The sequence below is a fragment of the Pelophylax lessonae genome (assembly GCF_965119305.1).
Source record: "Pelophylax lessonae genome assembly, chromosome: 2".
In the NCBI taxonomy this organism is placed as follows: Eukaryota; Metazoa; Chordata; class Amphibia; order Anura; family Ranidae; genus Pelophylax; species Pelophylax lessonae.
The window spans coordinates 528,663,649-528,685,957 of NC_138769.1; the positions used below are offsets into that span (position 1 = coordinate 528,663,649).

Below are 22,309 nucleotides of genomic sequence, written 5' to 3' on the forward strand. Positions count from 1 at the left end.
TCAGCTGTTCAGAATGAGGAAGTTAAGGCCTCTATAATTTGTCCAAAGGAAGTCTATTGATGGCTGCCTCCTGACGCCATGTGGGTAGAGGAGGACAGTCAGATGTGTGCCTCCCAACGCTGAGTGAGCATGGGAGAAGGACTGCTGCCTCCTGACGCTGGGTGAAGCTGGGGAGAGGAGGACAGTCAGACGTGTGCCCCCCTGAAGCTGTGTGAGCATGGGGAAGACCTCCTGGAGCGATGTGCGCTGAGGAGGGTAAAAAGTGTGAAGACCTCCTTTAGCGATGTGCGCTGAGGAGGGTAAAAAGTATGAAGACTTCTCAAGGTGAGAAAATGAACTATTTCTATGTGGAAGAAATAAATGAACTGTTTGCTATGTGAAGAGACAAGCAAAGGAATGGTTGCTATGTGAAGAGACAACCAAAGGAATGTGTTCTATGTGAAGAGAAAAGGGACATGTTCAATGGACATTTGTTGTGTGAAGAAAAAAACATGGACTATGGAGTGTCTGCTGTAGGATCAGCAAAGTCTGCTCAACAGTAGGTTGGAGACAGACTCCGTAGGTAGGTTCCTGTATGTGAGAAGGTAGTCACCCACAGTGGCAAGGATTTATTTTGTGTTTTATTTTTATTTTGCTGTTTTTGAGGTTTGCACTTGTGTGAAGTAAATTGCAAGAATAGACCAAACTGTTGTTTGCAACCACTTCTCGGCTATCTCCTTGTGTAATGAATCCCCCCAAGGGGTCATCCACGCCCGCCACCGAGCTAATCTCCCACAGTTGCTATATGGAGGAATTTCCTTTGAGAGGCAGCTGGCGTAAAAAAAAGACGTAACCTATTTTTTTTTCCTCTGAGTTATTTTTGAGTTTTAAGGTAAACACAAAGTAGAAACAGAACAAATTGTGGCTGCAGTCGCATACAGTTAAACAATGGAATACACATGACAATTATAAGGCAGTCCATCTCAGAAGTAACAAGAGTAAATACTCACGTAGGAGCATCAGGCATACCACACAAGGAAAAGAAAACCTGCAGTAACTTCCTAGAGTACAAAGAACAGATTAGGGATCATTTGGAGATATTTCAATATTTACCTAAGCGGGTAGAATAGTGATGATGGGGACAGTTGTGCTATTCGACCCATGGTTTCTATAACTGCTCAAATGACTGCAAAGAGTCTGATTGTAGCCCTAGTGCTCTTGCATATAGGTTGTTTTGGTTCATAATATTGATAGCTTCTGACAGGTTAGGGGCTAAGTCCAGTTTCTAGTATCTTGTAATTGTTAGTTTTTCTTTCTGATAAACCACAGGGAACAATTCAATCCCCAGGTCTATCTTGGTCAAGGCTGTGACAGAAGAGATACATTAAGGGTTTTATGCCAGAAGCTGTGATTATTATTCCAGGATAATAAAATATGTAAAGGTGTGCCCTTTGAACCACAACCTTTCCAGCAAAGGGAGGGGGATTTAGCAGACATTTTTGCAAGCTTGTAGGGAGTCGGGTACTATCCTGTCCATATTTTAAGGGTCAACTCCCAGTGATTAGCACAATGTGTAATGAACCTAATTGCTTTGAGCCATTGGGAGTCAGAGTAGAAGACTTAGAGATCTGCTTCCCATTTGAACAAAGGGATGGCCTTTTCAAATAGCTGCTTGTTGTGGAGGATGTTGTAGAATAGCGAGATGCCTTTAGAGACACTTGTCGGGTTTTGAAAAGACTTTCATGACTTTGGAGTGAAGATGTAGAGAAGGAGCAGGAGTGGTCACTAGAAAGTCTAAGGAGGGTGAAATAGAGGTGCTGAAGTAATTTGTATTAGTTTAGTACAGCCAGAGAAAATCCTGGCAAACCTTGAATATAGAAATCATCCGTCCAATATATACCAAACTGGTCCCAATCTTTTTGGGGTAGGTGCGAAATTAGTCGGGACTGTATTAAAATGGGAAATTGAATTTCCTGTTGGTCTTCCCCCTCACCAGTGGAATTTATCTGTGTCCTCCAAGCCATGATAGAGGCTCTAGTAGTGAAGGTTAGTATTTGCAATTTAGGTTGGCACCACACGTCAACATAAAGCTGGACACTAAGGTTGTCTAGTTTGTTCAGGCTCTTTTCAACATCAAACCATAAAGGTGCATTAAACCAGGATTTCAGTTGATCTAGGTGCATGTAAGCCTACTGGTTAACCATACAAATACCTCCCACTGTGCTTTACTAAATGTGAGGGCACCTAGCTCTCTTACCCAGCTTTACGAAACACTTCAGTAGATGCGTAAATGCTGTCAGAAAAATGTTTTGGGGGGGGGGGGATAATATCGAGATCCCAACAGGTAGAGAATTTGTGGTAAGATTTGCATTTTGTAGGTGGCTAGTCTACCCACCCATGATAGCTCAGTGTGAGAACTGTGATATAGTTCCCTCTCTATTTTTACTAGGAGGGGTTTATTCTTTGCATCTGCCAGTGTGGAATCGCTAGTGGTTGTCACCCCTAAAAAAAAGGTATGCTCTCGTCCAGGTGTATGGAAGCAGAGCTTTAAGTTTATTCACTAGTTACGGAGGGATACCTAAATTTAGGATCTGAGATTTGGTACAGTTGACTTTGTAGTAGGATAAGAGACCAAAATCCATGCGTAAAGAAAACTTAATCCATATGCTATGGAAAATGTCCTAAATTGGTATGGTATTGACAAGAAGTTATTGGAACCATTAATTGTATATACCAAGTACAACTTGGTTTAAACCCTCTTACTTGTATTCTAGGAGGTTTAGTAGAAGATCTCTATCCTCCTCATGCATATTTTGGACTTGTCAGGTTGCTTTACTTAGCCAGGAAATGATAGCAAGATTTTGGTTATCACCTTGAACCCCTGCATGCCACCAGTGGATTAAATGGGTCAATAAGATACTAATTCAGGAAAAAAGAACTTAACATAGAAACACACTAAAAATTTTTTTCAAAATTTGGCAGGAGTGGGGCGTGGCGACCACCAACGAGTCTGGCCTCATGCAGTAGGTGCTCTCCGTTAAGATCCGGGATTGCCGCGGACCGAGATCTCACCGATTGGCTCCCATCCACATCAACCGCTGCAGGACTGCCTCCTCTATCTGCCGAAATGCCTCGCAGACAGCGGGAAGTACCCAAACAAAAAAAAAATCTATTATTACTTCCGGGCCATGCAGGCCGGTCCACGCCATCATGGCGGTGGCGCTCAGAACATTACAAGCCGCCCCACTCGCAGCCACACAGGCAGACCCTGAAGCAGAGGGATTCGGCCACTCTACCCCCAACGACCAACAGTCCAGCCAAGTCAAGACCCAGAAGGGAGACAGGAGACCCATCTTACCAAGGTACTGTACCTGGGGAACATGACACAGACCCTCGCAACACCATTGACACTGGCCATGCTGACCATATTGCCTCCTTCCCCACCAGCGGTCAGCCTATTTCAGAAATGACATCAAAAGAGATGTTATTATCTCTCAGGGCTTCACTGCAGGCTGACCTGCTGTCTGGTATTAACCAATGCAGGGTGGAAGTGCATGAACTGGGAGATAGACTGGGATGCATGGAAGAACAAGTAGCAGACTTTGCTACGTCATACAATGAGCTAGTGGATGCACATACGACTCTGAGGAGATATTGTGGCTCAAATCAAAAATCGCTGATTTGGAAGATCGCTGAAGAAGAAACAACTTAAAAGTGTGCGGTATCCCAGAAAATGTCACACAAGCATAACTACTGCACTATATGAAAGATGTCTTCCTGACAGTGATTCCCAACCTATCTCCAGCAGATCTTACCATCGATCGCATCCCAAAACCCTCACATCTACCAAAAGAAGTCCCAAGAGATGTGCTCCTTAGAGGTTTTTTTTTTTTTTTTTTCCAAGTGAAGGAAAAAATATTGGAAACATTTAGGAAAATTGACTCTCTGCCAGAGCAACTCCGAAACATACAAATATTTCCCGATTTCACCCAGCACACTATGCAACGGTGTAGCAACTTACTCACAGTCACTAAGGCCCTGCACAATTATAATGTGGTGTACAAGTTGAAATACCTAGCAAGGTTGGTGATAACGCATAAGGGCGCCACTAAAACTATTAATTCCCTGAAAGAAGGCCTTGATGTCCTGCAGTCATGGAATATTCTGCCGACTGAACATCCTATCCCTGGACATCCACACAAACTTAGACTGGCGTGGTCAAGAATCCCTCATGGACCCAAACCTCACGCCTCGGAGAATCCCTGACAACGACCCTCAGCAATATTGGTCATCAGCAATCCCTGATCTTTGTGCCACTCAATAATTGCTGCATGAATACTCCCTTTGAAGTCACAGCTTTTGCTGCTTGACACCCTTCTTTTGAGGGTGTTCCCCTTTTTATCCCTACCCCTACAGTTTTTAGCTCCCATTTGTTCATGCTGGAATGGATAAGTTACGACACCTCTTAACAATGGTTCTTCTATGTCACACTATTTTTTTCAAGTAAATGGAATCGTGATTTTTTTTTTTCAGATCAATCCTGATCCGAACATCTCCTACATCTGACTTTTCAACCTTCTTTTTGCTCCACCATATTATGCCACCCTACAACATACATATCAGCCTGTCTGATCATTACTATGGGACTTAATCTCCTATTCCTAAATGCCAACGGACTCAATCACCCAACCAAACAAAGATCAATCTTGAAGGAAGCGGAACTACACAAAGCGGATATCCTGACAATTCAAGAAACCCACTTCCAAAAACACCTCTCTGCATGAACGCTAGATACCTTCACATTTTTTTTGCAAATGCTCCAGTGAAGAAACAAGGTATCCTGTTAGCTATCAAAAACACTGCTCGCTTTACTCTCCATGAATTCATACTCGACTCGGATGGTAGATATATTATATTGATATGTTCCATTGCTGACACTGCTCACGTTAGTTTCTGTGTATGCTCCTAATTCGCACCCCCTGTGATTCCTCTGCAAACTTTTGTGCAGGATCTCCAAGGTGCGAAGGGGAAATTTGTTAATCTGTGGAGATTCTAATATCGTACCGGATCCACATATGGACTCCTCTTCCCTGTGTAGAAGCCGTGCCCCTTCCTGCAGGGTCTTTTACACAGGGAAAACTTGTATGATGTGTGGAGGTGCCTCCACGCAAATTAAAAGGATTTCACTTTTTTTTCCCTCTAGGCACAATTCTTACTCCAGAATAGACTTGTTTATAGTAGATAAATTACTTCTACAACAGGTATCATCTTCTATTCAGGATATCACATGGTCAGATCGTGCGTGCATTACATTAAACATGCATTCAGGCCGGTCTCCCTCCCACACCTACATATGGCGTTTCAATAACAGGGAGATGCAGTCCCCTGATGCTGCCACCACACTACATCACCATCTAACCATATTTTTTATGGGGACCCTGATATCTCATCAATAACACTCTGGAATGCCCACAAAGCATACATGAGGGGTTTCTTAATACAAATGGGAACCAGGGCTAAAAAAAGACACCAAACATCTTTATCGGATATACTCCTAGCTATACATCTTTTGGAACAACAAAATAAAATGATTTCCACCTCTTTCATCTCTGATCGCATCCTACAACTGCGTAACGAATTACGACTGCTTCTATTCGCAGATCATGACAAATACCTTAGATCCCTGAAACTCAAATAGTATCACCTGCCAAACTGAAAGCCCATAAAACTAAGTTGTGAATCCCATTTCTGTGCCGTCCCTTTACTAAAGACAAAATTGTAAACCCCCAAGACATAGCCAACACATTTGCAGACTATTATAGTTTCCTCTACAATTTAAAAAAGGATTCCTCTACCCACCAACCTACTGCCAATGAAATACAAGCTTTCGTTAGCAAACTACACCTGCCTTCCATATCTGAATCCGAGTTGGAGTCCCTTTACTCCCCGTTCACAATAGAAGAGAGAGCCACCACAATTGAGTCCTTGCCTAACAAAAAAGCACCAGGTCCTGACGGATTCACAAATGAGAATTTCAAAATCTTTAAAACCACCCTGCTTCCACACCTTCAGAACCTACTCCAAACAATGGTATCAACTACACCCCTCCCACATGAAATGCTCCGGGCCCACATAATTACCTTGCCTAAACCTAGTAAATCCCCAGATAACCCTGCAAATTTCAGACCCATCTCTTTTCTAAACACAGATGTAAACATTTATACAAAATTATTAGCTAATAGACTGTCCAAGATCTTGCCCTCTGCAATCAAAACACGACCAAATTGATTTTATGACTGGTCCCAAAGCTCCGGATGCAACCAGATGGATCCTAAATCTGATCCATCATGCCTCACTCTTAAAAACCCCTTCTCTGCTTCTTTCCATTGATGCAGAGAAGGCGTTTGACCGAGTACATTGGCAATACATGGAAAAAGTGCTGGAAAAGTTTGGTTTCAAGGGCACTGCTTTATCGGATATCTTAACCCTATACTAATATCCATTGGCTCAGGTGTATACCTTTGGTCTGCTCTCCAAGCCCTGTATCATCTCAAACGGTACGAGACAAGGCTGTCCTTTATTGCCATCGATTTTCAATCTTCTGATTGAGCCCCTGGCTGAGGCCGTCAGATCTAACCCACATATTTCTGGTTTTAGAATTGGTGGATGATTCCCTACCATCAGCCTGTTTGCTGATGTTATTTTGTCCCTCACAAACCCGATTATATCACTACCCTTTGCCCACCAAACGTTCAATACTTTCAGTACAGTCTCCTACTATTAGGGTAACTTTTCTAAGTCACTGATCTTTGACCTAGGAGTCCAAGAACACACTAAGCATCACTTGAAAATGTCCCTACCTTATAGCTGGAGTACGGAAGGCATCCCTTATTTAGGCATTACACTAACATCCTCTATATCTGATTTGGCAGGCGCTAATTACAAATCCTTATTAGTTACATTTTGCCAGGAGCTACAACAACCCTCGTACAGGGAATTATCCTGGATGGGCAGGTTGGCTGTGTTACATAGTTACATAGTAGGTGAGGTTGAATAAAGACAATAGTCCATCCAGTTCAACCTGTGTAGGTGTGTGTGGCTGTAATCATCTCACATACCCCTGAATGTTCTGATCCTTGAGATGTAAGTCTAAGAGTCTTTTGAAAGCCACCATACTACCCGCAGAAACCACTTCTTGTGGTAGAGAATTCCACAATCTTGTAGCCCTAACAGTAAAGAACCCCCCACGTTGCCTGAGGTTAAAACGCTTCTCCTCTAATCGCATTGTATGCCCTCGAGTCCTCATGCAATCCCTTCGAATGAACAGCTTTTTTTCTAAGCTGGGATCCCCATTAAGATATTTATAAATTGCTATCATGTCCCCCCTCAGACATCTCTTCTCCAGGGAGAATAAATCAAGCGATTGTAGACGCTCCTCATAGTCAAGGTCCTCCAATCCCCTAATTAGTTTAGTTGCCCTTCTCTGGACTCTCTCCAGCTCCAACACATCCCTCCTGAGGACTGGCGACCAGAACTGGACAGAATACTCCAGATGCGGTCGGACCAGAGTTTCATAAAGTGGAAGGATTATAGTCTTATCTCTGGAATACATCCCTTTCTTTATGCATGCTAATATTCTGCTGGCTTTGGCAGCTGCCGCTTGACATTGCATGCTGTTGCCTAATCTATCATCAACCAAGACTCCCAGATCCTTCTCCATTTTTGATTCCCCCAAGGGTTCCCCTCCTAATGTGTATTGTGCTTTTATGTTTTTAGTCCCCAAGTGCAAAACCTTACACTTCTCCACGTTAAACCTCATTTGCCATGTTGTTGCCCACTCTGTAATTTTGTCCAGGTCATTCTGTAGGATATCTGCTTCATGCTGTGCAGTTATTGCTCTGGCCAATTTTGTGTCATCTGCAAAAACTGATATCGAACTACTGATCCCTACCTCAATGTTGTTTATGAATAAATTGAACAAGGTTGGTCCCAGGACTGAGCCCTGGGGCACCCCGCTTACAACCTCAGACCAGTCTGAGTATGCGCTGTTTATTACCACTCTTTGGACACGCCCTTTAAGCCAATTCCGTATCCAAGAGCAAACCCTGCTGTCGATACCTGCAGACCTTATTTTATAAATTAAGCGCTTGTGGGGAACTGTATCAAACGCCTTAGCGAAATCCAAGTACACCACATCCACTGGTCTCCCCCTATCTAGCTCACAGCTCACCTCCTCGTAGAATGTTAATAGATTGGTTTGACAAGAACGCCCATTTGTAAACCCGTGCTGATTACTGCTGATGATGTTGTTGTCTTTAGCAAACTCTACGATATAGTCCCTTATCATCCCCTCCAGAAGTTTACATACTACTGATGTCAAACTGACAGGCCTATAATTTCCCGGGATATGTCTCTGGCCCTTTTTGAATATCGGAATCACGTTAGCTTTCTTCCAATCCCCTGGTACATCTCCTGTCCTAATACTGTCAGCAAAGATCAGGAACAGTGGTCTGGATATAACCTTACTGAGTTCCTTGAGTACTCTCGGATGTACGCCATCCGGGCCTGGTGATTTGTTTGTGTTGCGTTTATCCAGCCTTTCCCTGATTTCACCCTCTGTTAGCCATAGTGGCAAGTCCTGTGTATTACTACTAACCATACAGTCATGGTCAGTGTACCCCTCAGTTTCCTGTGTAAAGACTGACGAGAAAAAAGCATTCAGCACGGTTGCTTTTTCAGTGTCCTCTGTAACCATCCTCCCATCATTGTTAATTATGTGTGCAATATGCTCTGCCCTAGTTTTTTTGCTGTTGATATATTTAAAGAATTTCTTTGGGTTTTTTTTACTATCCTCCGCTATTTGTCTCTCAAAGTTGATTTTAGCCATCTTGATTTCTTGTTTACTTTTCTTATTTGCCTCCTTGTATTGCTCGAAAGTCGATACTGTGCCCTCTGATTTATACTTCTTGAAGGCCAATTTTTTTCCCCTAATAAGTTTTTTGACGCTACGGTTTAACCAGCCAGGTTTGGCTTTGTCTCTTCTAAATTTATTTCCCATAGGAATGCACTGCAAGATGCCTTTGCCCAATATGTTCCTAAAGCATTCCCATTTTTCCTCTGTGGTCAGGGATCCCAGGGTTTGGTCCCAGTTTACCCTTTCCATCAATGAGTACAATTTTGGAAAGTTTGCCCTTCTGAAGTTTAGGGTTCTTATGTTCCCCACTTGCCTTGTTATATTGTTATTTATACTAAATGTGATCATCCTGTGATCGCTAGAGCCCAGGTTGTCCTGGACTCCTACCTGCAAGATTAGGTCTGGGTCATTAGTGATCAATAGATCCAGGACTGCATTTTCTCTAGTCGGAGAATCCACCAACTGTGACATGTAATTATCCAGTAAGGTTTCCGTGAATAGGCGGGCCTTCTGTGAGTGTGTAGTCCCCTCGTCCCAGTCAATGTCGGGATAATTGAAGTCCCCCAATATGACGACTGATCCCAATTTTGCCACTTTACTCATTAGTGCTAAGAATTCCAGCTCTACCTCCTCCCCTTGGTTAGGTGGCCTATAGCAAACCCCCACAATTACTTTCCCCTTTTCTCCTTCCCTATGGAGTTCAACCCACACAGATTCTAAATCCATGCTCATCCCATCCGTAATGTCACTCCTTTCTATCACCTTTATATTGTTCCTGACATAGAGACATAATGTTAAAAATGATAATACTTCCGGGGGGCGTGGTCTGCCACGGGCCAAGATGGACGCTTGATCCAGGCACTGCGCTCCACGATCTGGATCCACCACAACTAAAAGCCACAGCCCAAAGCTTCACATCGCCCCACTGAGCACCAGCACACAGGAGAGGCACCTGGGCATGCCGCAGCGCAGCAACAAGCCGCCTGCTCCCCACCGCCTCACAGACTACAACGCTGCTAACATGCGGCCTCCACATCATGGCACCGACAATGAGACCGGCCAGTCTCCATCCCCCTCTGCTAACCACACACAGCCCTCCACTGTCTTCACCCTCAGGGGATCCCTCCTCATCCATCATTGCTGGGGAGATGGACACAACAACAGCCCCAGACCTCCCTGTGATGGGACAAGCATCTGACAGAGGTAAGAGGATTGCTTCCTCCCCTGCCCAATCTCCATACAAAGGCCCACATCCTAAAAAGCAGTTATGGTCCACAGATGCAGATAGAGACCGGGCCTTAGCCGCAGTCCCTGCTACTGATAACCCAGCTTCAGAGGCCACTCTTAAAGCCATGCTACTCACCCTCCAGAAAGATCTGCACAGGGAGCTTCAATTATCCCTATCACAAGTCCAGGGCAGAATTGTGGAGTTCAGGACTGACACTCTGGAGGACACTGTTCAGGAGCATGCAAAGGCACATAATGAAGTGCTAGACACACAGGATTACCAAGCAGAAGAGCTGCATCGCATAAAAATGAAACTCGCAGACCTGGAGGATCGCTCCAGGCGTAATAATAATATAAAATTCAGAAATATCCCTGAAACTGTCAAACCAAATGAGCTGACCCCATATCTACAGTGTTTGTTCTCTTTGCTCCTTCCACGCTTGGACCTACTTACAACTCTACTCTTCTTTTTACCAGACAAAAAGTACTTATTGTTGTAAGATAATGTATATGGGTAAATGGAAAAATAAATATTTTTTGTAGGGTAAAAGGAACTCATGTCCATGGGCTTGGGGAAGGGTCTAGTCAACATAAGAATAGCGTCATCCGCAAAAAAAAAAAAATTAGGTGGGGGAAATCCCTAAATTTAAAACCTGAAATCTGTGGGTGAGAACAAAAGCTCTCTGCCAGTGGCTTAATCATTAGGTTGAATATGGTTGATGACAGAGAACAGCCCTGTCTGGTGCCATTGTATATGAAAAAGGATTTAGATAGGAGTCCATGTACACCTGAGCAAAGGACGATACATATAAGGCTAGGACTGTGGAGAGAATCAAGCGCTGGAAGCTAAACTTAGATAAAACCTGCTTCATATAACCCGAGTGAACTCAGTCGAACGCCTTCCCTGCACCAATTGAGAGAAGCAGGTAAGGTGTTTGACATACAGTTGCCTGGTGGACAACATTCAAGATATGTCTAGTAGCAGCTGATGTTTGCCTGCCAAAAATAAATCCCATTTGATCTTTTTGTATTGGACAGGGGATCACTCCTTTCAGCCTTGTGACTAATATTTTTGCATGTAGCTTGACATTTGTATTTAAAAGGGATATTGAAGGGGTAGTAGCTTCCTTACCTGTCTTAGGAATGGTCACCACACATGCTTTAAGCATTTCTGAGGGGAAGGCAGCCTTATCTTCTGCCGCATTGAATAGCAGGGACAGATGAGGCGCTAAGATGTCACTACAGTAACAATAATAGTCATTGGAGAAACCGTCGGGCCCTGGAGACTTGCCATTAGCATCAGGTCAGCTAGCTCAGGGACAGTGAGAGAAGGAAGTTTAAGTTGGTCTGAGGTGTTATGGGGTCATATTTCAAATTATAGAGTGAGCCATAATAATCTGCAAATGCATCCGTTATATGCTCTGGGTTGAGAAGTTTCTGATTCAAGAAAGGATTGGTTAGAATGGGAATTTTTGCTTTGAGTTGTTGTGTTTTTAAACAGACTGCTAAGAATTTCCCCGCTTTATTGGGGGAGGCATAACCGCATAGTCGAAGGCATTGGAGGAGGTCATGGTCTTCTTTTCAATAGTTTTTTGTTGGGTTTTATAAGAATTAACGAGAAAAGGGAACACCTAACGCAATGCTCATGCACAATCTATTAAGATGAAATCAGATGAAGTGTAAGCAATAAGGCTCTTAATACATTATGTGCAATATGCATTTTAAGGGGCATGCTAATGGGCACATTTTATGTTAAGTGCACTTTAAAGGGCACATTTTATGTTGATCGGCACTCTGATGTGAATATTTTAGATTAAGGGGCACATTAACACATTTTATGTTAAGGGGCATGCTGATGGGCACATTTTGTTGTGCCCATCAGAGTGCCCTTAACAGAAAATGTGCCCATCAGTGTGCCCCTTAAGAGAAAATGTGCCCATCAGTGTGTCCCTCTAAATATTACATCCCACATACCTTGAGGCAGGCAGGGAGAGGGAGCAAGCCGAGGTAGCAAGTCACAGGGGGCCTTGCGACCAGCTTGACATGGGAGCCCCAAAATAACAAGCAACAGGGGGGAGGGCACGCATGTGATGTCATGCCTTGCCTCGCGACCCGGCCAGGAGCCGCAAGATAGTCAGCAGGGGGTTGGGCGCACAGGAAACTTTAGTGGTAGCTGGGACGCCTGTGGTCCCGGCAACCAATGACTGCAGATTAGAGATGTGGCACTTTACGTGACGGTTTGGACAGGAGTGTCACTCAGTCCGTTTTCAGACCGTAGGCCGCCATTTAATGACGGCTGTTCTATTGTATTCTGCTGATAATTCATCAACACCTGACGATTTATTCAGAACTAACGTCCTTATAACTTTGCTTATCTCCTCAGAGATAAACAGAGCGCTTAATTGCTCAGTGTGGATGAATTTATAGCAGGGAGCTTAACTGAATCCAGGAAGGCGGCTATACCTTCTTCAGATGGCTGTGGGGTGGTGAGTTTAGATTATAATACAATAATCTTTAAAGGAATTAGCAATTTCTTCAGGGCAATATACTTTCATATCTGTTGTAGGGTTAGTCAAGTGGGCTATTTTTGATTTCACTTGTCGTCCTTGTATTTGGCGGACGAGCTTCCCAGCATTGTTACTATATAGGTAGTGAGATGTTTTCGATGTTTTAGACATTTTTCAGGTTCAAATATGTGCCACAAAAGTGTTGGATCTAAATTGCACTGATCATTGATTTCACCTATAAGTGGGGCATGTGCAATCATGTGTTAAGTGTGCGGTTTCCTGCCAAATAATAACTGCAAAATAAATCAGAAAATCTGACTGTCAAAAAAGTCTAAACATCATAATCTGTGAAAACAATAATATATAAAGTTCTTGGTGCAAAAAATTAATTAGTTCATTGAATTTTGTGTTCCACACCAAAAATGATGAATATTGAATTTGAGCAGTTCCTAATCCTGATTTACAGTTCCAACTTCCCCACGTGCAATAAAACAAATGCAATGTCCATGTGCAAAGTCAGTATATTATAAGTGCGTTGTGCTTCACCACTGTGCTCCAAGAGAAAAAGGATGGCCACTTACCAGATCCCAAAATCCCATAAAGAGATGATATGTGCTTAATCAAAGACACAGCCAAATGCTGATTGTCCGCCGGCCTCAAAAGTTTAAGGTAAATCCAGGCTCTCTTTACTCACAGTGCGGTATAATTAAAAGCAATAGAGAAGACTCATAGCGCTTCAGCGTTTATAAATAGTTTCCCCTGGACAGGGCTGCTCCAGATCCTCCCGAGCTGTGACAGGCTGTGGATCGGGCAGTGTAGGAGGAGAGTGATAGACACATAAATGGGGCATGGTCTGACCAGGTAATATTTGCCTATGTGTATTTTGGCCACTTTGCACATGGAAGGCAGGTCTGCAAGTATTAGATTGATTCTTGAGTATGATCTACAGTATGTGGGGCCTGAAAAGCATGTACAATCTTTCTCTATTGTTAATTGAGGGACGCAGTCTGTGATCAATATCAATAGGGTTATGCTGCCCCTTACAGAATAGGACACTAGGCAGAAAAATAGTTCTGGCTATGCCTATGGGTAGTCCCAGGGGCTATACCCTCTCTCTTCCTGCATAGGATGTCAGTTTTAATCTGCCTAGTCAGGAGTAAGGACCTAGCTCCTTGCTGGGATATCTGGTCCTGGCAAAGTTTTTTTTATTTTAGATAATGTGTTTTAGTTAGCTTTAACATGTTAAATATATACATACTATATACATATATATATATATATATATATATATATATATATATATAATGTTCGGGGGGGTTCTAAGTAGTTTTCTAACAAAGTTGCAGATTTTTACTTGTAAACAAAAAGTGTCAGAAGAAAAACCTCCTCCCTGCAGCTTTATCAAAAAAAAAAATAGGATAAGAGTTTAATTTGTTGCATGACTGAGTAGTTGTAGTTCAAAGTGTGACGACAGCGCTGAAAGCTGAAAAAAGGCCTGGGCCGGAAGTGGGTTAGAGTATCCAGTCTTGAGATGATTAAACGGAAATCCATTTGTTGCCATTTTTTTCACAGAATTACTTTTTTTTTTTTCTTTTTTTTTACTCCATTTCTGTAGATGAAAGATACAAAATCTGTTGATCAGAAGACAACACTTATTCATTTCTTGGCTGAATTGTGCGAGAAGAGGTTTCCTGATGTACTAATGTTTGTGGAAGATATTCAGACTGTAGACAAAGCAAGTAGAGGTATGTACTATGAAGCAAGATTGATAAAAATGGCCTGTGCTTATTCATACAAAATATATGTTCAGATTTTATGCTGTACAGTCTGTAGAGTCATTCTACATCCTTTGTTATTCAGGTCTGACTGTGACCATCTTATAACCATGACTTAAACCACTAAAGTGGTTATAAAACCTGAACATTTTTTACCTTAATGCATTCCTTGCATTAAGGCAAAAAATGTTTGGGTTGTATAACCCCTCACCCCACCCCCCTTACATTGAACCTGTATTCTCATTTGATCCAATGTTGTGCTTCTGAGCCTGCCAAGTGCCCCCATAGGACGCAGCTACCTTTGGAGATAACTCTCCAACAAGGAGATGCCTGGAGCTCCAGTGGGGGACCCAAGAAGAGAAGGTTTTTGGGTAAGTATAAACCTGCTTGCTTTTTTTTTTTTTTAAAAAATTTGCGTTTGCCATCACTTTTGCCATCACTTTAGCCTTTAGAGCCTACATTGTACGCAGTGTGATATAGATAGATATATATATATATATATATATATATATATACAGTTGTGTTCAAAATTATTCAACCCCCCAATGCTGTAAAAGGTTTAGGGAATTTAGTGTACATTTGTAATTGTATTCAGAATGAAATCCTACAAGGACTCCCTAAAGAACCATATGCAACTAAAATGACATCAATTGGTTTTGTAATACAGTACTAAATGTTTCTTTTGTGAATTCTTCATTGACACAATTATTCAACCCCTTAAAGACTACCACTCTGAAGAACAGAGGTTCATTGAAGTGTTTTCAATCAGGTATTGAAAACATCTGTGGATGTCAGGGAGCAGCAATAAAGCCTAATAAGCACCAATTAGGCAGCCTTAAAATGACTGTGATAGTCAGCTCCTTCTAGACATTTACTGGTGTGGTTACAAACATGGTGAAGTCAAGAGAATGGTCCAGGAAGACAAGAGAAGAGGTGATTACTCTTCACAGGAAGGGCAATGGCTATAAGAAGATTGCAAAGATGTTAAACATACCAAGAGAAACCATAGGAAGCATCATTTGCAAATTCAAGGCAAAGGGCACTGTTGAAACGCTACCTGGTCGTGGCAAAAAGAAGATGCTGACTTCGACTGTTGTGCGCTACCTGAAGCGTAGAGTGGAGAAAAGTCCCCGTGTGACTGCTGAGGAACTGAGAAAAGATTTGTCATATGTGGGTACTGAAGTTTCTGCTCAGACAATACGGCGCACACTGCGTAATGAAGGCCTCCATGCCAGAACTCCCAGGCACACCCCCTTGCTGTCTCCAAAGAATAAGAAGAGTCGACTGTAGTATGCCAAAAGTCATGTGGACAAACCACAGAAGTTTTGGGATAGTGTTCTGTGGACTGATGAAACAAAATTAGAACTGTTTGGGCCCATGGATCAACGCTATGTTTGAAAGGAGGAAGAAGAAGGCCTATGAAGAAAAGAACACCTTGCCTACTGTGAAGCATGGCGGTTGGTCAATCATGCTTTGGGGCTGTTTTGCTTCTGCAGGTACAGGGAAGCTTCAGCGTGTGCAAGGTACCATGAATTCTCTTCAGTACCAGGAGATATTAGATGCCAATGTGATGCAGTCCGTCACAAACCTGAGGCTTGGGAGACGTTGGACCTTTCAACAGGACAATGATCCCAAGCATACCTCCAAGTCCACTAGAGCATGGTTGCAGATTAAAGGCTGGAACATTTTGGAGTGGCCATCACAGTCACCAGACTTAAATCCGATTGAGAACCTCTGGTGGGACTTAAAGAAAGCAGTTGCAGTGTACAAGCCTAAGAATGTGACTGAACTGGAGGCTTTTGCCCCTGACGAATGGGCGAAGATACCCGTAGATCGCTGCAAGACACTTGTGTCAAGCTATGCTTCATGTTTAAAAGCTGTTATAACTGTAAAAGGATGTTGTACTAAGTACTAAGATTGAATGTCACTTGGGGGTTGAATAAATTTGATAATGATGTGAGCACAGAAAAGACATTTGTGGTTATTTCATTATAAATCTTATGTTATATTTGTCTGACCTACACGTGCCTCTTTGATTTAATTGACTGAATGATCAAAATCAATGTCAAACTGGCCAAAACAATCAATTTCAGTGGGGGTTGAATAATTTTGAACACAACTGTGTATATATATATATATAATTATATATATATATATATATATATATATATATATATATATATATTCTAGTATAATTATTTAATTTCTTCATTGCTTCAGTTCCCCATCTGGCCATGATGGGAACCATTACCCTCTGTGAACAGCCTTCTTTGGAACATTAAAGGGTATTCTGAGCAGCCAACGCAGATAACTTTCCAATGGTAATTAGGTACCTATAAAATATAGACTCGCAGGTAACAAAGATTGATTTTGTTCATCGACAGACACAGCGCTCCATAAATCATAACTAGTGGGTTATATTGCCCCCTCCAGGAGTAGGCTAAACAAAAAAACACCTAGCTATGCCCATGGGCCATCCTCAGCTGGTATATAACCCCCCTCTCTGATCTAGTTAATCAGTTTAGTAGAAAGCAGTATTAGAAGTATCAGAACTCTATAGAGGGGTGGGTGCTGTGTCTGTCAAACTCAGAGAAGTGGATTTTATGGTAAGTACAAAAACTAGATTTTGTCTTACCATAAAATCCTTTTCTCTGATGTTCATTGACAGACACAGCTCCATTTCTTCTTTGACCGTTGATTATGTTGCCCCCTACAGGAGTAGGACACTAGGCAGAAAAAAAATTGACTATGCCTATAGGGCAGTCCTAAGGGGGTATACTCCCACTTAGTAGGACTAGGCAGAAAAAAAAACACCTGGCTACACCCATGGGCCATCCTCAGCTGGTATATAACCCCCCTCTCTGCTCTAGGTAATCAGTTTTAATCTGTCTAGTCAGAAGTAAGGACCTAGGCTCCCGGCTGGGATCTCTGGTCCTGGCATTTTTCTCCTTCCTTACTCCTTTTTTTTTGTTTTTCTCTCGGGAGATCTACAATCAACTGTCGAGCTGGGCGATGAGCTAGATAATCTAGATCCAGTGGTCCCCCCCAGTCAGCAAATGCATGCAGACCACAGCTACGCGCTAGATCGGCCGTGACATAGCCTCATGAATAGAGGCTGGCCCACAAGTTCAGTCTCACAGGGTAGGGTCCCATACCACCAGGCTTGGGTCTGAGTCCCAGCGGTCCCTTGGCCGACAGCTCCCCTACTTCGGTTGTGAGGAGTTCTGTCTGAAAACGTTACCATGGAAGGGTAAGTACAGTCCCCCCTTTTGATGGTTTTCTATGGACTCGGGTAACCTCCAGGGATGGTCAGACCTTCCTGCAGGTTCCCTCCTCCCATCCTTAATTCCCTCACTGAGCTGGGCTTCCCCCACTTTCATCCCCCCCCTGTCTGGACCTAGAGTCTGGTGGGAGTCCCAGGGCAGAGAATGCAGCAAAGACCCCTGGGGTCTCCCCCGCTATCCCCACTCTGTAAGGGTCCTGGGATAGTGTGTGTCCTGCCCTGGTAGTCTGGAAGGGTCCCAGTGTAGGAGACCCCTAGTTGCATGCCCTGCTGTGCAGTGTGGGTATAGTGCAGAGGGGTCCCAGTGCAGAGACTGGTGCAGAGTGCACAGCAGAGTCTCCCCCCCTAAACGTGTTTAATACTTGCAAAGGGTGCAGCATTGCAGAGGGTGCAGGAAAGATCCTGGCAGCATGCTTCAGTGTTTATAGCTGACGGTGGCTATTTTCCGTTAGTCTGGCTGGTGATCATGTTTGTGTAGCCGGATGATGTCACATGGGCCATTTTCCCTTATTTTGGGAGTTGCTGGAGACAACTGAAGCCTTGTGGGGATGTCAAAGCTCTCCCTCTTCCTCTTCCTTCTTAGTTTCCTCTTCCTGTGCCTGTTACATTTGAACAGGGATAGTGGCCATGATGATGCTTGGTTCAAATTCTCAGGGCTCCTCCGGTTGGCAGGTGAGTCTTGATCCCAGTCCTTTAAGGACCTGGCTGACATGAAAGAGGAGGCTGTGGCAAGCAGCATGTTTACTATGGCTGGTTTGGCATTGCGGCCAGTCTTAGCCTTAGCCCTGGTGTCTCAGACCCTAACTGAATGGGCCAAGCTTTTGTGCCAGGGCCTGGGGGTGGTGCGCAGGTCTCTGCTTTTTATGTTGATATAGCGGACCAGTTGGTCCATGGGCTGCAGTTTATTTGTGATGCAGCTTTGGATACAGCTCCTGTGCTGTCCAAACTTTGTTTTAGCGGTGGGGATTAGGCGCATTCTGTGGCTTAAGAATTGATCCACAGACCAAGCCTCTAAGAAAGCTCTCATTGATCTGCCCTTTCAAGGAGATCACTTGTTCGGGACTACCCTGAATGATAATACTAAGGGTATCACAAGAGGGAAGAGTACCTTCCTGCCACAGTTAAGGGAAGGAGCCTTGCTGCAGACGGGGGCCCTCCTTCTCAGCCCATAGAAAATTATTTTGCGCTTTTGGGACAGATAATAAGGGAAATAGATCTTTTAAATCTTTCCTGGGAAGGTTCCAAGCTCCTTGGTCTGGTAAGCCTAGAGCTAGTTTCCCCGGACCAGCAGAACAAGACTCCTTCAGCATGAAGGTCTGCCCTCACCCATTATTGGGGTGGGGGGACATCTTCGCTAGTTTCACACCCCATGGACTTCTTTGGTGAGCGTCAAGGAGATCCACAAAATGTTTCTTTTAAAGGGGCACCCAGAAAGGGGGACAAAGCTTGCCCTTTCAGGTTTTTGAGGTCCTGAGTCTCCTTATGTGTATTTATTTCCTACAAATGTTCAGGTGATGTCTGTACTACCTATGGTTCCCCCCTATCCCTGTCCAGGGAATTGATTCATTAGGTCTGATTCTATTTCTGACCAGGGTGGTCCTTCACCTGGACAAATTTCAGGAACCGCAGGCTGTGATTCACCGGCTGCTGTCACACAGATAGTTCTCTCTCCCATTTTGTATGCAGGTTCTGAGTCTGGTGGTATCCACCTTCAATACAGACTTTTGCACAGACTTTCATGCAGCTCCATTAGCAGGTACGGCTCCATTAGCAGGTACGGCTCCACAGAAGGATAACGAGGCTCGTGACGAGGTCACGGGGTCCTCTGACTGACGCTGCAGGTGTCCAAGGGCCACGGTATGGCCAGTATCATTTTCGACTAAGGCTTCTTCCGCAGTTCCTGCGAGGAATAAAGAGTGACGATCTTCCAATCATGGTGGCTGAAAACGTCCCTTGTGGGGCTTCCTCTTAGAGAAGACCAATTGTCCCAAGGGCTGATCTACCATCTGTCAGGTCACCTGTGGCCAGGTGACAACTGCACCCTGTGGAGGCAGGGGCGCAGCGCAAGGTAGTGAACCCTATAGCAGACTGCTGCGGATGGACCGGAACGTGAGCCCAAGATTCCCCAGGGCGCGGAGTCTAAGACCCAGCAGGTGTTCACCAGAGCCTCTAGTGGTGAGGATGGACTTAGCTGCAGCTGAGCCCAGGTCGTGGCCCCTGGGGTCCCCCAGGTCACGCTCCGTAGGGAGTGAAGGGAAGCAGCCACTCAGGACACACAGAATGGTGAAGGGTAAGCCGAGGTCGGGGTAACAGGCAGACAAGGGTAGTCAAGGGACAGGCCAAAGGTCAGGGTAACAGGCAAACCGGAATAGTCAGAGACAAGCCAAAGTCGGTACACAGCGGAGTAGTTTCAAGCACACGGCAAACAGGAAACTAATACTGATGAACAGCAAGGCAAGTCTGCAGTGCGCTGGTTAATATAGGCTTCCTGTGATGACCTGGGCGGGCCAGGAACAGGAAGTAGAGGTGATAAAAGCAGCCAGAAGGAAAAGTCTGGCCCTTAATGCAGACATGAGGAACAGGTAAGCTACCAGACATTATTGCATATCCATGACACCATCCTGCTTTACAGTCGCTGGTTTTAATGGCTTAGCTATTGAAAGCCAGGTATTGAGGAAAAGAGGTCTGTTTGGGTCAGTATAGAGATAAGTGTCCTCGCGCTTATGGTGAATAAATTATAGTAAATTAAATTATAGCTGCCGCCGAAAAATTAAAGTGCTAGTGCCTTTAGTGTGATAAGTGAACCGAAGTATTCAGTGCTGCTATGTTTATCCTAAATTCATAAATAAATCATTATATACCACAAATGTGCAAAATATATATCAAATGTGCAAAATGAATAAATAGCAATAATAACATGTGCAGCAATATGTGTAAATAAAGTCCAAAAGTCCTTGTGCTATGGTGAATCAATAATTAAATAAACCAATAAAGAATTTAAAAGACAATAAATAAATATATATATAAATGTCCTTGAGTGCAAATAACAAAAGTGCTGTTGTGCTCCACTTATTTGAATGAAAGTGCTGGTGCTCCCTCTTGTGGTTCCCTACTTAACCACAAACAGATGAGAAACAAGTGGTGGGTTATCATTAAATCTCTTTATAATGCCCAGTATTCCTTGTGGATGCAGCCTTTTGTGATGACATAAGTTGGAGAGATCCTTATTTATGGGTGTCGATGTTCCAGAGGGCCCTCATTGAAACAAAGTGCCATCCATAGTGAAATACGTTAAAGTAAACCGTTTATTGTATGCAAAGAAAACGACTTGCAAACATATGTGATATACAGGCAGTACTCGGCACGGTGGTTTGCTGTTCTCGCAGTGTGCGCTCCACCGGCTGGAAGTGAGGTAATGTGTGACGTGGTACGCTCAACCAATCGCTAGACGCATTTCGTCCTCCCCTTTGGGCGTCATCTGTTAACACTATATGTGTCGCCGGGACTGCTCAGCAATCGCCGCTCATCCGCAATAGGTCTAAAACCAAATATCCCACTTATGTATGCGGACATTGTGAGTAACGAGATAATAAACTAATAACATTTAATTGTAAATCTTATTTAAAATAGCAAATGTAAATATGGTGCACTGTGTGACGAATCACAGTAACCTTTAGTGGAAAAATATCATTTTCATTCTAGGAGCAATGGCTTGCATCTATTGACATACAAACAGAGAATATTCAATATACATTCCAAAGACAGGAAATTACTATGATAAATATAAATAGCAGGATAAGAATATATATAGCTATTCTGTATGGACAGCACCTCTAGGCATATTTTACAATATAAAATATATAGATATGACGAATTAAAAAAAATATTAAAATATATAAATACATTTAATATAAAATATTAAAAATCATTAATAAAATAAATAATATTATAGCTCCACGTTTAATCCTCTGGGTGTCATACTACCAAGTCTGTGTATCCACCTAGTTTCATTTTGTGAGATGGACCTCTTCATGTTGGTACCTCTCCACTGTTTTTCAATTTTATCTATACCACAAAATTTTAATTTACTGGGGTCTCTGTTGTGATGGAGTCTGAAGTGTTTAGAAAGATTGTATTTTCTGAAACCTTTTTTTATAGTGTTAATGTGTTCTCTTAATCTCACCTTTAGCTCCCTAGTGGTCCTTCCTATGTATTGGAGACCACACTCACATTCCAACAGGTAAGTCACATGGGTGCTGCTACAGGTGATAAATTTATCAGTTTCATATTGTCGCTTGGTAGAGGTTGATAGGAAATGTTACCTTTTTTGCCTTATTATTAGTCTTACATGTGCGACATGTAAGACACCTGCCACATCTGAAAAATCCTTTATTGTCCAAAAATGTGACCATTTTAGTAGGTGGGTCAACAATCTTGTCTTTCAGGATAGGGGGTCTTCTATAAATAATTTGTTTGTTTTTTTTTGCCAGGATACTTATAGATGGGGTCCCTCATTAAAATAGGCCAGTGGGTTTTGATGATATTTTCAAGTTGCTTGTATTTTGATTATATTCAGTTCAAAAAGCCAGTTGGTACGGTTTATTTTCTTTAATCTTGGGTTTTC

The 22,309-nt window shown here is 43.1% G+C and overlaps 1 protein-coding gene across 1 annotated transcript in view; it reads left to right on the forward strand.

Moving 5' to 3' along the window:
- The window catches only part of DIAPH3 (diaphanous related formin 3), a 1,357,913-nt gene that overhangs the window by 877,658 nt on the left and 457,946 nt on the right, over positions 1-22,309 (forward strand). Inside the window, exon 22 of the mRNA XM_082245041.1 lies at positions 14,243-14,372. Within this exon, the coding sequence (XP_082101167.1) occupies positions 14,243-14,372 (130 nt within the window). The remainder of the gene's footprint in view (positions 1-14,242; positions 14,373-22,309) is intronic.